Genomic DNA, 13,878 nt, shown 5'->3' with positions numbered 1-13,878 from the left:
TTTTAATTAGCTTACAAAATAGTAGGTTTAATCGTAGTTTTGGTTAATCCCCTCTTTTCCCCTTCGGCTGTCTGCTACTCTAGATGTGAGTGGGAGAGACTCAGGATCTGAAAATGGGGTTCAGGGTGACCAGCCGTTCCAGTTAGCCCAGGACAGACTATTTCCTGTGATATAGGACTTTTGGTACAAAAACAGGAAAGTTCTGGGCGTGCTTCCGTGAGATGTCACAGGGATGATGTCGTCAGGAGGCAGAACGTGAAGAAACTTAAGGCCCGGGCCAAAGAATTTGGTCAGGCCCAGGACAGAGAACAGGAAGTGAGATCATTTCCCAGAACTGTCATATGTAAGCCATTCATTCATTCATTCATCCCTTACACACTGAGTGTTGGCTCTGAGTCAGACCCGATGTCTACACAGTGTTTGACCACGAGCCTGCTTCTGCCCCAGACGAGGCGAGGTGGCCCATGGAGCCCCCAGCCCTTCTGCTAGAAGCTCATCCGCTTTCTTCAGCCCTTCCAGCAGTTTTGGAAATACTGACATTGTTTTCCCCACTGACGTGTCCGGAGCGATGAGGTCTCAGGCTCCTCCCCTTTTCTGAGCTCCTCTGGCTGTTCTAGGCAGGTTAGCGCGATGGTCTCATGCCTTCCTCCAGAAATGAAACTGAGACTGGGTTTTAGGTTTTCAGTCCGCTGGTTGCCAAGGTTAGAGAGAGAGACAGTGTGTACCAAACGGGAAACTATGTGGGTGTGGAAAAGAAGGGGAGACGGTGAGGGGGAGTGTCATCTGAAGAAAAGGGGAATTCCTTTTAGAATCCAGGAAAGACCCTGTTGCTGGTTCGGTCTGTATGGTTCGGTGATGAGATGTTGATCAGTCAGGATTGGGTGTTTGGAAAGCAGGAGGGACTGGAGCTTGGATGGTCCTGTGCCTCTCTCGGGAGTGAGGAGAAAGAGACTCTGTGGGAGAGGTAAGTGGAGTGCTGGATGGAGTCCCCAAAGGTGGCTTGGCTGCTGATGGCCGTGACTTGAGTCTTTTTACTGAAAGACTTTGGTCTGGAATGTGGCTGCATTGGGAGAGCGCTTGTCTAGCATCCATGAAGCCCTGGGTTCAGTCACCGGCCCTGCTTAAAACCAGGCTTGGTGCTGGACCTAGTGGCGCACGCCTTTAATGCCAGCACTTGGGAGGGAGAGGCAGGCGGATCTCTGTGTGTTCAAGGACAGCCTGGTCTATGTAGTGAGATCTAGGACAGAACTAAGGGTGAGATCCAGTCTCAAAACAAACAAACAACAACAACCCCCACCAAAACAAACAAACAAACAAAACAAAACCAGGTGTATTGGTATGACCCTGTAAGCCTGTACTTGGGAGGTTCAAAGACATCCTTTACAAAATAGCATGTTCAAGGCCAGCCTGGGCTACATGAGGCTCTTGTTTCAAAAGAAATAAAACAAAAGACTCCTACAGCTACCCCAAAGCCCTCTATATCATTTGCACCAGTAAAATCTGTCCTTTTGGATAACTTTGGGAAGGCTCTAGGCATTCTTGTTCTAAGGCCTAGCTATCTACGTATACACAGAGGAAGCATTTTAAATGTTGGGAGCTAAGTTTCTCCAGGTCCTTTGGAAGGGCAGACAGTGCTCTTAACCTCAGAGCCATCTCTCCAGCTCCAGGAGCTAATATTTTTATTATACTGAATCTTCCTACTCATGAATAAAGTATGGCTCTCCATTTATCTGGGTCTTTAGTAATATGCCTTTTTAATAATTCATGTTTTCTTCCATTAAGGTCTTGCATAGCTTGGGTCATTCCTCCATGTTATCTGTGTGATGTGATAACATATGGTAAACTTGAAATGATTAGCACTGAAGTTTTCATCTGAATTTCTCACATCAGCTGTGTATTTGAGCAGGTTATTTCGGTCACATTCTGCGTCTCTGTGTACACTGTAGCTAGAGTTTTGTTTTGTGCTGCAGGCCGCAGGAATATATCATAAAAACTCAGCTGATTATGACAAAGTCACTACCTCGAGGGATCAGGGAATTCCTCCAGAGGAAGCCAAATCCCAAGGAGTTTTTGGTGTTACTTGGCTTGTTATATATCAGCTGTCTTCTGTTATGAAAATCATGTGTGCCTTCATAGTTTTCCCAATTGACTTTTCCCTAAGAAGGGCTAACAGTGTGGACTGATCACTCTCTGGACATACATATTTCAGGTATTTGGAGAACAGCCTCAGGAAAGGCTTTCTCTGGAATCAGATTATCTCCCTTAGCCACTTTTAAGGACTACAGGAAAAACCACCCAGGGGGGCACCCAACTTCCGAGGACTAACAATGATAACAGCCCACCTGCAAGTCGCCTGACTTTAGGTAAATTCCACAAGGAGACACCACCTAGGAGAGGTGGACGCTAATAGCTTTACACAATTTAGCTCAGACCCTCCCTTTATATACCGGGACTTCCAGGGCACAGGACGGAGAAGAGAAAAGAGAGTGGAAGAACTAGATGGGTAAGAACTTGAGAGGAACAAACTGAGATGGGGAAGAACTAGATTGAAGGGCTAGAAGAGAGGACTAGAGGAACGAGATGGAAGATGAGGAAGAGCCAGATGAGAGAGAAGGAGATGGGAGAGGAGCTGATAGGGGAAAGAACTAGATAGATGAGAATCTAGAAGGGACAGAACTAGATGAAGGAATTAAGATAGAACCTAGAGGGGACAGTAGATAAATATAGAGAAATCAAAGGGCTAGAAAAGAGTACTAGAGGAATGAGATGGAAGATGAGGAAGAGCCAGATGGGAAAGCCCTAGCTGGGTAAGAACAAGGTGAAAAGGACCTAGATGAGGCAGAATCAAGACGAGAGAATTAAGACAGAACTTAAGAGGGAGCAGTAGATAAACAGAGAGAAATCAGGCAAGAAAGGAGCTAGACATGAGAACAGAACTGAAGCTGTGTATAAAGGATGTCATGCCAGAGGAATTAAAGCAAGTGGACTATGGAGCTCGGTGTGCTGAGATTCTATTTCCTGAAAATAGTCCTCGCCGTTAGTAGTTCTCTCTCCTGAGCCCCTGGGATGTATAAATATTAAGGCTGGTTCTTCTAATATTATGCAAGAGTTTTGTTTTTTCAGATTAATCAGCACCTTGTTTTAGTTGGGACATGGACGATCTCTCACTGTCCTGGGACTCTCGTGGTAGGCAAGTCTGGCTGGCCAGTGAGCCCAGGCATCCCCCTGTCTCTGTGTCCTCGGCACTGGGGATTGCAAGTGTGCAGTCCCACAGAAGTCAAAGACTCAGAGAACGGAGGTCATATACCTCACCTCCCAGGCTCTGGCCGAGGTGCAATTAAGTTAGAAAACGCTAATAAGTCGCAAAAAGACTCAGGAAGTTTAGAACCTGAAATTTGAGGAGGTTTCTTGGACACAGTGCTGTGGTCATGGGAGGTTGCATCGTTCTTGATCTCAGGGAGATGGGAGATTGTGGAATGTTGAATAGCATCCTCGCCTCTGTCCGTCAGATCCCAGAGCTACCACCGGAGGATGATGACCAAAAACCAGACATCATCAAAGGACCCTCGGGGAGCAAATTTGCTGTGCATAATTCTGTTTGTTTTGTCTATGGTTGTGGTGATTTTGGTTTTTAAAAGTTTTGTTCATTTCTGTTTCATGTGTATGAGTGCTTTGCCCTTCAAGTTGTGTATGTGCACCACATGCCTGCAGTACCCAAGGAGGCCAGAAGAGGGCACTAGATTCCTTGGGAACTGGAGTTATGGAAGGCTGTAAGTTGCCTTGTGAGTGCTGGGAGCCAAGCCCCCAGGCTTCGGCAAGTGGAGCAAGCGGTCTTTTTATGGACTCATCATTTCTTCTGCAGCCCATCATTTTGCTTATGCTAACTGAGACGTGAGTTTCCCTTCAGCAGAAGATCGTTTCTTCTCTAGCTGGGTATGACGGTGCAGATCTATAAACTCAGCACTCCAGAGGCTGAGACAGGAGGATTGGCATGAGTTTGAGGCTAGCCTGAGCTTTTATAGCGAGTTCCAGGCTAGCCTGTGCTACCCAGCTTACAAAAGAAGAAAGAAATCCTCTCATACTCGAAGGGGATCTTCTGCGGGGGTTTTGCATTTGCTTCTGAAGGCCTTGTTGATTTCCCCAGTCTTGGGGAATTTTTTATGATAATTTCTTGGCCTGGGCTTAACAGATAACCCAGTAAAGCAGTGATTATTTAGATAATGTTCAACCTCTTATTTCTGCGCTCTTCTCTGTCAAGTGCCCAACGCCCGCAGACGTGAGAACTGTCCGAGCTACACCCCAACTTCTGGGCATGGAGGTTTGCTGCATCTCAGAGGCCTGGCTCTGCCTGGGAATCTGTATTTCCTTTCTGATATTTTCTCACCCTACCAGCTGCTCCCCTGGCCCCCAGTAACTGGGATTTGGCTGCCAAGCCACCCTCCTCAGCACAGAGGGAGACAGCAAAGCGGTGTTCTTGCGAGCGTTCATGACTAGCAGAAGGCACCATGGGCCTGAGCGCGAGACGATGGCCTGAGTGGACACTGCTCTGTGATAATCCGGCCACGTTGTTTCATTTGCCATGAACCACACAAGTGAGGCGACTGCCTCGCAAGCTGACTCAAACAGTTCCTTTCTGCTGGGTTCGTTCAGTTCTTCGTCAAGTATGTCTGGAGAATTTGGATTTTTCCTGCTCTTATGTTTAATGATCTCTTATGTCCCTTATTTTACGTCTTGTTGTGCACATAACTGTTTTAGAGGTTAGCACACAGTAGCATCTACTGAGCACAATACAGCTTCTAGTGACTAGAGCAGAAAAAGAAACTGGCAGTTAAGGTGTCCTCCCGTGGATGGCATGCAGGCTTTTGACATCTGAGACTCAAAATTAGTCACTGGGACTTAAAAAAAAAAGTATTCCGAGCCGGGCGTTGGTGGCGCACGCCTTTAATCCCAGCACTCGGGAGGCAGAGGCAGGCGGATCTCTGTGAGTTCGAGGCCAGCCTGGGCTACCAAGTGAGCTCCAGGAAAAGGCGCAAAGCTACACAGAGAAACCCTGTCTCGAAAAAACCAAAAAAAAAAAAAAAACCAAAAAAAAAAAAAAAAAAAAAAAAAAAAGTATTCCGAGCACTGCTTTTTCTACGTTGAGTGATGTTTTTGGTAAATTCCACTCCTTTAGCTATAAATAGTCCTGTTGAGGTTATTTGGATAAATGGGTGTTGAGATAGGCATAGCCATACCAATCTTAGATAAATACTTAAATATCATTATGCATATCTAAGAGTTGGATTGTGTTTCCATTTTTTCCTTTGGGATCAGAGGGTTTTTTGTTTTGTTTTTGCTCAGAGACAAGGTCTCATGTATAAGGGCTGGCAGGATGGCTCAGTGGGTAAAGGCTCTTGGCTGCCAAGTGTGATGACCTGAATTGGATCCCTGGACCCACATAATAGGCGAGACCTGACTCCTGAAAGGTGTCTTCTGACCCCCACTTGCGTGGGGGAATGCCCACCAATCCCTTCCCTGTATACATAATAAATAAGTGTATGTTTAAAGTTAAGACCAAAGGAACAGACAGTGATTATCATTTATAGCCTACACTTGAAAACCACTCAGTTCTGGTGGAAGAAACGGACAGTACACCATCGGGTCTTGAGCTGGGGGGCGTTCCACCAGATCTCACTCCGAACTGTGGCCCTCCCAAGTCTTCCGTCCACGTCCACTATGCCGTTGAGAATCTTGATGGCCATCGCCGGCTGCCGTGGAGCCGTATATTGAGGGTTCCTGGGGCCAAGATCCGAGGACCTGGTCAAAAGTCACAAAGCTCTTGGTCCAGCCCCTCTGGAGGGTCCTGTGGGCATTCGCGATGAAGCTGTGAGCCATGGGGGTGGGGGTTGCAGCAGTGCCTACAGCTGTGGGTGAGGGGTGAACAGTGAGAGAGCAACGGGGGGGGGGGGGGAGAGGAAAGGACCGAACCCCTGTTCGTGAGGCCCCTGCAGAGAGGCGAGTGCCCCTTGGCCAGAACCTGCTTCGCTCTGGGTGGAGCTAAGGAGTGGGTGTGAGTGTAACTGCTATGACAAGTTTCTCGGAGTCAGCTGCTTAGTCACTGGACTTTTCCTCTGCCCCCGAGTTCTCTCGTGGTGACTTGCTCATTCGCTCCCCAGCTCTGATTTCCCCCTTACCTGCTTTACATTCTCATTAAACCATGTGGGATTTTTTGGAGGTAATTTCGATTTCATTTTCTTGAATGTCTGGGTTCTCTGCTGTGTCTTTTGGCATTTGGCTCAGTCTTTGGCTCTGTCACCGTGGAGCTCTTTCTGTTGGCTTGGAAGGGTGAATTGAGCCCACTTGCTTACAGAGACCAGGAAGAAAGGGAGAGCCTGGGCTTCGAGTCTTGGGCGCGAAAGGGTTCTGACAAGAGGATTAAAAGTGTTCTCTCACCACAGAGCGCCTCTACTACAAGAACTCTGAAAGAGATGACGAAAGCCCTCCAAAATGAAGTGGACATCTCATGGCGCACGGAGCCCTGCTGAGTGGCTGGAAGCTGGATGAGACCCTGGCTGCTGACTCCTGGAACATGGCAATGTGCCCCGTGTCTGCCGAGGTCATCCACCAGGTGGAGGAGTCGCTGGACGAGGACGAGAAGGAAATGATGCTTTTCTTATGTAGGGATGTGGCCGAGAACCTGGCTCCACCGAATGTCAGGGACCTCCTGGGCAGCTTAAGTGAGAGGGGCCAGCTCTCTGTTGCTACCTTGGCAGAACTGCTCTACCGAGTGCGACGCTTCGATCTGCTCAAGAGGATACTGAAGACGGACCGAGCAGCCGTCGAGGCCCACCTGCGCAGAAACCCTCACCTCGTTTCTGACTATAGGTAACTCATGACCTCTGCCCCCGGCTGCCCTGCGGGGGAGGGAACTGGATGGTCTAGACAGTGAGGGTAGAGAGAAGAACCTCGTCACCTCTGCTTCCTTCTGAGCAGACCGCCTGCGACACCACTGTATGGCACGGAACTCTCTGGATTCTCTCTTTGTTTGTTGTGTATGTTTTGGAAGCCCATTGTAGCTCAGGTTAGCTTGGAACTTACTGTGTAGCCCAGGCTGGGCCTCCAACCCATAGCAATCCCCCTGCCTCAGGTGTGGTGGGATCACAGCTTGTTTGAATTAAAAAAAAAAAAACCCAGGTTGCTCACCGGGTCAGCAACTGGGTAAAAGATCGTAACGGAAGTGGAAAGGACAGATAGTCTGGGCGTGCCCGAAGGACAGACTGATGAGAAAGGAAGAAAGAAGAAACAACATAGAGCCCTCTTTCTTGCCAGTCCCTGATGGCGTGGGAGCTGTGCTGCTTTAGAAAATTCTGGTACTGAGAAAGGAAGTAGCAAGTGTGAGTAACCTTCCTACCTCCATAGATCTGTGGCCCTTTGTAAATCTTCCTCTGTCCTTCCCCCCAGGCAGCCAAGGAAGTCCAGCAGGGTGGGTTCCCTTCCTGTAGTCCTGCCTTCCTGGCTCCACGGAGCCCAAGTCAATGAGCTACCTTTTAGGCCCCTTCTGGCTGAAGCTGGACTGACCCGGGAGTCCCTTAAGTCCAGAGCCTCTGAGCTGTATTGTCTACCAATCCCCCTTCCCCCCTCTGCTGGAAGGACTGAGTTTTCTGAGGCAAGAAAAAGACCTTGTTCCTTTAAATGGCTTCCTGTTCTTCCAGGCCTCTAGTTCTGTGGGTTGCGTAATATGTATTTGGGGGATGATGCTTATTACGAAAACTACCGAAGAGAGCAGAAGGCACTTGGAAAGTGTCCAGAGTTGGGCTTGGAAGGGCTGTGTTAAACCTCAGACAGACCAGTTGCGGCCCACACAGGCTGAGCCAGTTACCAACTTTACAAAGTAAAGAACAATATACAGCTCAGCTAGCTGTGCCTGGTGACGAAGACCTGCAGTCCCAGCTACTCAGGAGACTGAGGCAGGAAGACTGTGAGTTCAAAGCCAGCCTGTGTAACTTAATAAAACCCTGTCTGAAAAGGCAGAGGGGCATGTGGGGAGCTGGAGCTCATCGGTAGGCACTTGCTTAGGGTGTACAGGTTCTAGGTTCAGTCTCAGGACCACAGACAATGACTGAGCATCACAAGTTTACAAGTCTCTTTGGATGGTGTACCAAGTGGGAGATGCTTGGGGTTATTGTTATTCTTGGTCATTTTTCACTTGTCCAACTATCACCTGATGTCAGTGATCTCACAGGGTCTCAGGGACTAGGTTCGGGTCAGGTGAGCTGGCAGTTGAGGTGATAATGGTTGACCCATTCACCCATCCGCTCAGCAGGCTTCACATCAGCACGGGCCCAGTGCCTACCTAAGCTCAGGGCACAAAAGAATCCCTAAGAATACGGGAGTCTACCTGGGAACGCCCCCTTCGACACAGGGGTCCTGACCAAGTGTGGTGGCTGCCCCAGACAGAGCCCAGGTGACCACATCAGGAGGGGCTTTCCAGACTGAACATGTGTGGTCAGAAGCCCCATGGCCCACGTCTTTTACTTTTTAAATTCAAATGTGGGCCAAGATGTTGGGGGTGTTTCTTGGCTCTGGGATCCTGAGACTCAAAGTATGGTTCTTACACCAGTGTCACCCGCAGCTGTGAAACAGAGGACGAGGCCACTCTGAATCCTGTCTTTCCTGTTACTCAATTGTCTCATTTCACTATTAGTTTTGGGGACCTAGGGGTTTTTTCAGGGAAGTCTTATTTGCCCGGTTGTTTCCAGAGCCCTTAGTTAGAAGGGGAAGTGCTGTGTCCTGCTGCAGACCAAGGAAAGGCCAGGTGTGGTCCTGCATGCACGCCTGCGTGTTGTAATTCCAGCACCTGGGAGGCAGAGACAGGAGGATGGGGCGGTTTGAGGCTAGTCTGTCCACACAGTGAGTTAGTTCTAAGGTGGTCAGGGCTGCACAGCCTGAGCCCTGTCCCTAAACATCAAACCGAACAAACAGAGGAGGATGAGTTTTCTTTTTGAATTTCCTTAGAGTTTCTTGGGGGACGGTCAAGGCCTCCTGTTTTACAGAGTGGGGGCACATTCCACAGGACAAGACTTAGTCTAGTTGTTGGCCTCCGGGAGGCGTGGGCTCTTGGATCCTTGTCTGGCTTTACTAAAGAAACTTTTGGGATTTGCAGGGTGCTGCTGATGGAGATTGGTGAGAATTTGGATAAATCTGATGTGTCCTCGTTAGTTTTCCTTACAAGAGATTATACAGGCCGAGGCAAGGTGACCAAGGACAAGGTGAGTTGTCTTTTCTGGGTTGTCTGTTCCAAAGAGCTGTCAGAAGTAGGGGCTGCTCCTTGTGGTATGGAGAGAGGGGGGTGGGCAGCCTGCTGCCGTGGCCCCAGGAACTAGGCATCTCAGATGGTTTCTCTCTAACATTGGTAGCAAGAGAGTGTTTGGTTTTTGTTTGTTTGTTTTTAAAGATTTATTTATTTATTATGTGTAGTGTTCTGCCTGCATGTATCCCCTGCAGGCCAGAAGAGGGCACCAGATCTCATTACAGATGGTTGTGAGCCATCATGTGGGTGCTGGGAATTGAACTCAGGCCCTCTGGAAGAACAACCAGTGCTCTTAACCTCTGAGCCATCTCTCCAGCCCGAGAGTGGGTTTTTAATTAGGAAGAAAATAGGCTGGTACTATCTCCTCCTGTGGCCTTGGGTGTTTCTTTCGTGTTTAGATTTGGTCCTGATTTCTGTCATGGCACAGGCCGGGCTTCTACGTCAGTTCTCTGAATTGACAGCTCTCTTCTGGGAGAGGGCATCCTGTCTGCTTGTGTGGAGTAGACCTGGGGCCTTGCTGGTCCACTCCCATTGGCTGGCCCTCTTCTCTTGTACTTCCCTCAGTGCTCTGTGGAGGTAGTTGGGGGTGTGTGTGGGGGGGGAAGTGGTGGTCCCTTTGACTCATCTCTCTGGGAAGTGGCTAACGTGGAGATGAGGACAGAAATGTGGGGACCATTTTAGAGTTGTTAGGGTTCCCGGAAGAACGTTTGAACTCCTGGTAGGGTTAACACAAGGATGAGCCAAGAAAAATCTTCATCTCTGGGGGTGACAATAAGTCTTCCAAGTGGCTACCCTGCCTCTAAGAATTTCCTCAGGCTCCTTGGTTTTAGGACTATAGGAACACAGCTTGTTCCCACATCAAATGTGGAATGAGGAAGAAAATGAAAACAGTTTTTTGGGGGATTTCCCTAATCAGCTTCTTCCATTTATATGTAATTAATTATGCTTATTGTCTTTGCAAATAATGATTAACAGTTAAGTAACCAAGTGTTAACCGTGAGCAAAATAAAATCCAAAGCGATGCTTGCTTCTGAAATAAGGTTCTTTAAGGGTCCTGGTGTTTCAGTTTGAATGAGTTGGCCAGCCCCACCCTTTCTGGTCATCATCTCTTGAGTCAGAATGATCTGGAATGTCCAGCATCTGAGGAACACAGTTTAAGAACTTTCACATGGCGTTATGAGGATTTCCTATATCAATCTTTTCCTCAGCTGTAAACCCCACACTCTGGGAAGCCCTTATGGTATGTGGTGTTGGGGATCAAGTCCAGGGCGTCAGGCATGCTAGTCAAGCACCGAACCACCTGAGCTACAGCCCTAGGCCCCCATCTCTTTGAATCAAATTCAGGAGAGTGATTTGTTCTGGGCAGAACTGTCTGGATTGGGATCACCAAGGGCCACCAGAAGGTCTCATCTAGGTCATCTTATGACCAGATAACCTAGAATTTGCACTGGGGACGTGTTAGCTCCACTTACATGTGTTTCTCGTTGATCTCTTAGAGTTTCTTGGATCTGGTGATTGAATTGGAGAAACTGAATCTGATTGCTTCAGATCAATTGAACTTATTAGAAAAATGCCTGAAGAACATCCACAGAATAGACCTGAAGACAAAAATCCAGAAGTACAGGCAGTCTGGTAAGGGATTTTGGCTTCTCGGCGATCTCCGGTGCTTTACTGTGTGTAGTGGGAATGGTTGGTGAGGAGTCATTTGTTGGATACATGGTTGAGACAGAACCCAGGCGCCCCAGCCCTCTAGCCTATGTCAAGAGATCGTATTCCTTTATTGCCTTCATATCCCAATATCCCAACCCTACTGCCAAATCTCCTCCCTCTGAAACTTGCCACCAACCAGGTCTTAACGTCCTGATCTTTAAAGAAGTCTGTATCTCTGTTTTGTTCTTTTTATAAAGATTTATTTATTATGTATACAGCATGGATGACTGCAGGCCAGAAGAGGGCACCAGATCTCATTACAAGTGGTTGTGAGCCACCATGCGGTTGCTGGGAATTGAGCTCAGGACCTCTGGAAGAGCAGTCAGTGCTCTTAACCTCTGAGCCATCTCTCCAGCCCTGTATCTCTGTTTTTAAAGGGCAGAGAGACTGAGCATTCAGGACTTAGATTGCGGGTTGAACCCCGTTGCCCAGCCCCGTGGTGGACCTGGTAACCACCCTCCAACTCTGTGGTGTCACTGGGTCTGATTGCTGTCCTCCGTGTGTGCTGTGTTTCACGTAACCTCACGAGAAAGGTCCCTTTTCTTCTCTTTTCTTTTAAATAAAAGGGGTCATCCTTCTCCCTTACACTGGCACCATAGGGTCACAGCATAAAAGTCGTCGTTGACTGAGACTTGCTTGTCTATAGGGCAATCTGTCCTCGTTCTGAATGACAATCAGAAATAGGAATGACACCTTATTGTCTTTTTAATTTAGTGTGTGTGTGTGTGTGTGTGTGCCATGTAGGAGTCATTTCTTTCCTTTGTGTGTGTGTGTGTGTGTGTGTGTGTGTGTGTGTGTGTGTGTGTGCCATGTAGGAGTCATTTCTTTCCTGTGTGTGTGTGTGTGTGTGTGTGTGTGTGTGTGTGTGCCATGTAGGAGTCATTTCTTTCCTTTGTGTGTGTGTGTGTGCCATGTAGGAGTCATTTCTTTCCTTTGTGTGTGTGTGTGTGTGTGTGTGTGTGTGTGTGTGTGTGTGTGCCATGTAGGAGTCATTTCTTTCCTTTGTGTGTGTGTGTGTGTGTGTGTGTGTGTGTGTGTGTGTGCCATGTAGGAGTCATTTCTTTCCTTCCACTATGTGGGTCCTGGGGATTGAAATTAGGTTGTCAGAGTCAGTGGCAAGTATTTTTACCTACTGAGTCAACTCAGCCTCCCTGTTAGTCTTTTTTTTTTTTTTTTTTTTTTTTGGTTTTTCAAGACAGGGTTTCTCTGTGTAGCTTTGGAGCCTGTCCTGGAACTCGCTCTATAAACCAGGCCGGCCTCGAACTCACAGAGATCTGCCTGCCTCTGCCTCCCGAGTGCTGGGATTAGAGGCATGCGCCACCACCGCCCAGCCCTTTTAGTTACTCTTATTGATGGGCAGAAGTTTTGAATTCAGATGGTTCAGGTTTTAGGTCTTTTAAACTTTGACGAGTCACTGGTACTGAAGCATTGTTGAAGACTCGTTTGATAATTTATGAATCTTAGCCCCTCTCTTTGTCTTTCTAGGCCAAGGAGCAGGATCACATTATATGAATTCTCTCCAGGCTTCTCTCCCAAACTTGAGTATCAAGGAGCCTTCATATACTTCTTCAAGGGTGAGTCTGGAGCCAGTGTACGGAGTGTCAGCGTGAACCAGTTTCAGAGATGTTATCCAAGGGTGCATCTTATTTTCCTGTGCTGAAATAGCTGAACAAACTGATAGACATGTATCTCATTAAAAATGTGTGCCACTTCTTAAAAATAATTTATTTATTTTTACTTCATGTGCATTATTGTTTTGCCTGCATGTGTGAGGGTGTTGGATCCTGGAGTCTCAGACAGTTTTCAGACATGTGGGTCTTAACCACTGAGCCATCTCTCCAGGCCAGCAACTTCTGATTAGAAACCTTAAAAATGCTCAGCTAGTGGGCAGTGATGGCGTACGCCTTTATTTCCAGCACTTGGGAGGCAGAGGCAGGTGACTCTCTCTGAGTTTGAGGCCAGCCTGGTCTACAGAGTGAGTTTCAGGACAGCCAGAGCTACACCAAGAAACCCTGTTTTAAAAAAAAAAATGTTTGATAATTAATGTGTCATGTGTCTGTTACCTAGGTATGACTACTATTAATATTTTAGGATGCTTTTTTTTAAGTTCCTTTCCTATGTGCATTAGCAAATGTTCTATTTATACCACTGGATATTTTTTTCATTCTTTGTTCCTTGAAGATTCACTTTTTTTTTTTTAAAGATTTATTTATTTATTATGTATACAGCATGTATGACTGCAGGCCAGAAGAGGGCACCAGATCTCATTACAGATGGTTGTGAGCCACCATGTGGTTGCTGGGAATTGAACTCAGGACCTTTGGAAGAGCAGTCAGTGCTCTTAACCTCTGAGCCATCTCTCCAGCCCTGAAGATTCACTTTTAAAATAAAAAGAGATAGGTTGTACCTATAGAAAGAAAAACTTAAATGTCCCCACAGAGATGTTAAAATTGTGTTTTCTCCCTACCCCATAATACTCATATTCCAGTTCCTTTCTGTTAAGGCAACTATTCTTGACCAGTTTCTTGACCATGCAGAGATAGTCTACATACATACATTGTGTGAGGGGTAGCATACCACGTCACTCTTCTGAACAGAGAATTCTTAGACATTGTACCATATGGTCCATATGAGATCTCACCCTGAAACCCAGCCTGGACTGGAGTCCAGTATGTAGCCCAGGCTGACCTTGAACTTGTAATGACCCTCCTCTTGCTTCAGCCTCCTAAGTGCTGACATGATGGACATGTCCTACCAGGAGGGCTCCTGCCTTCCATTTTCTACATACACCAAAATGTATTTAATTCTTTCTTGCTGATGTATGGATTGCCTCTGTTCTTTTGTTACTAGAAACAATGCTGCAAAATAAATATCCTGAT

General features: G+C 47.3%; 1 protein-coding gene across 9 annotated transcripts in view; it reads left to right on the top strand.

The window, feature by feature from the left end:
* Positions 1 to 13,878, top strand: part of Cflar (CASP8 and FADD like apoptosis regulator) — a 51,998-nt gene that overhangs the window by 12,808 nt on the left and 25,312 nt on the right. For 6 of the 9 annotated variants that reach the window (XM_006975045.4, XM_076550345.1, XM_006975046.4 and 3 more), the window contains 4 exons: positions 6,438 to 6,864; positions 9,143 to 9,248; positions 10,786 to 10,921; positions 12,485 to 12,573. In XM_006975045.4, the coding sequence (XP_006975107.1) occupies positions 6,503 to 6,864; positions 9,143 to 9,248; positions 10,786 to 10,921; positions 12,485 to 12,573 (693 nt within the window). In that variant the 5' untranslated portion in view covers positions 6,438 to 6,502. Of the gene's footprint in view, positions 1 to 18; positions 965 to 3,187; positions 4,909 to 5,113; positions 6,215 to 6,437; positions 6,865 to 6,887; positions 7,374 to 9,142; positions 9,249 to 10,785; positions 10,922 to 12,484; positions 12,574 to 13,878 lie in introns of those variants that run through there. The other 3 variants (XM_015993958.3, XM_076550347.1, XM_015993961.3) reach the window with 3 other exon arrangements.

This window comes from Peromyscus maniculatus, chromosome 13 (genome assembly GCF_049852395.1).
Source record: "Peromyscus maniculatus bairdii isolate BWxNUB_F1_BW_parent chromosome 13, HU_Pman_BW_mat_3.1, whole genome shotgun sequence".
NCBI lineage: Eukaryota > Metazoa > Chordata > Mammalia > Rodentia > Cricetidae > Peromyscus > Peromyscus maniculatus.
This window is presented reverse-complemented; position numbering and strand designations above follow the sequence as displayed.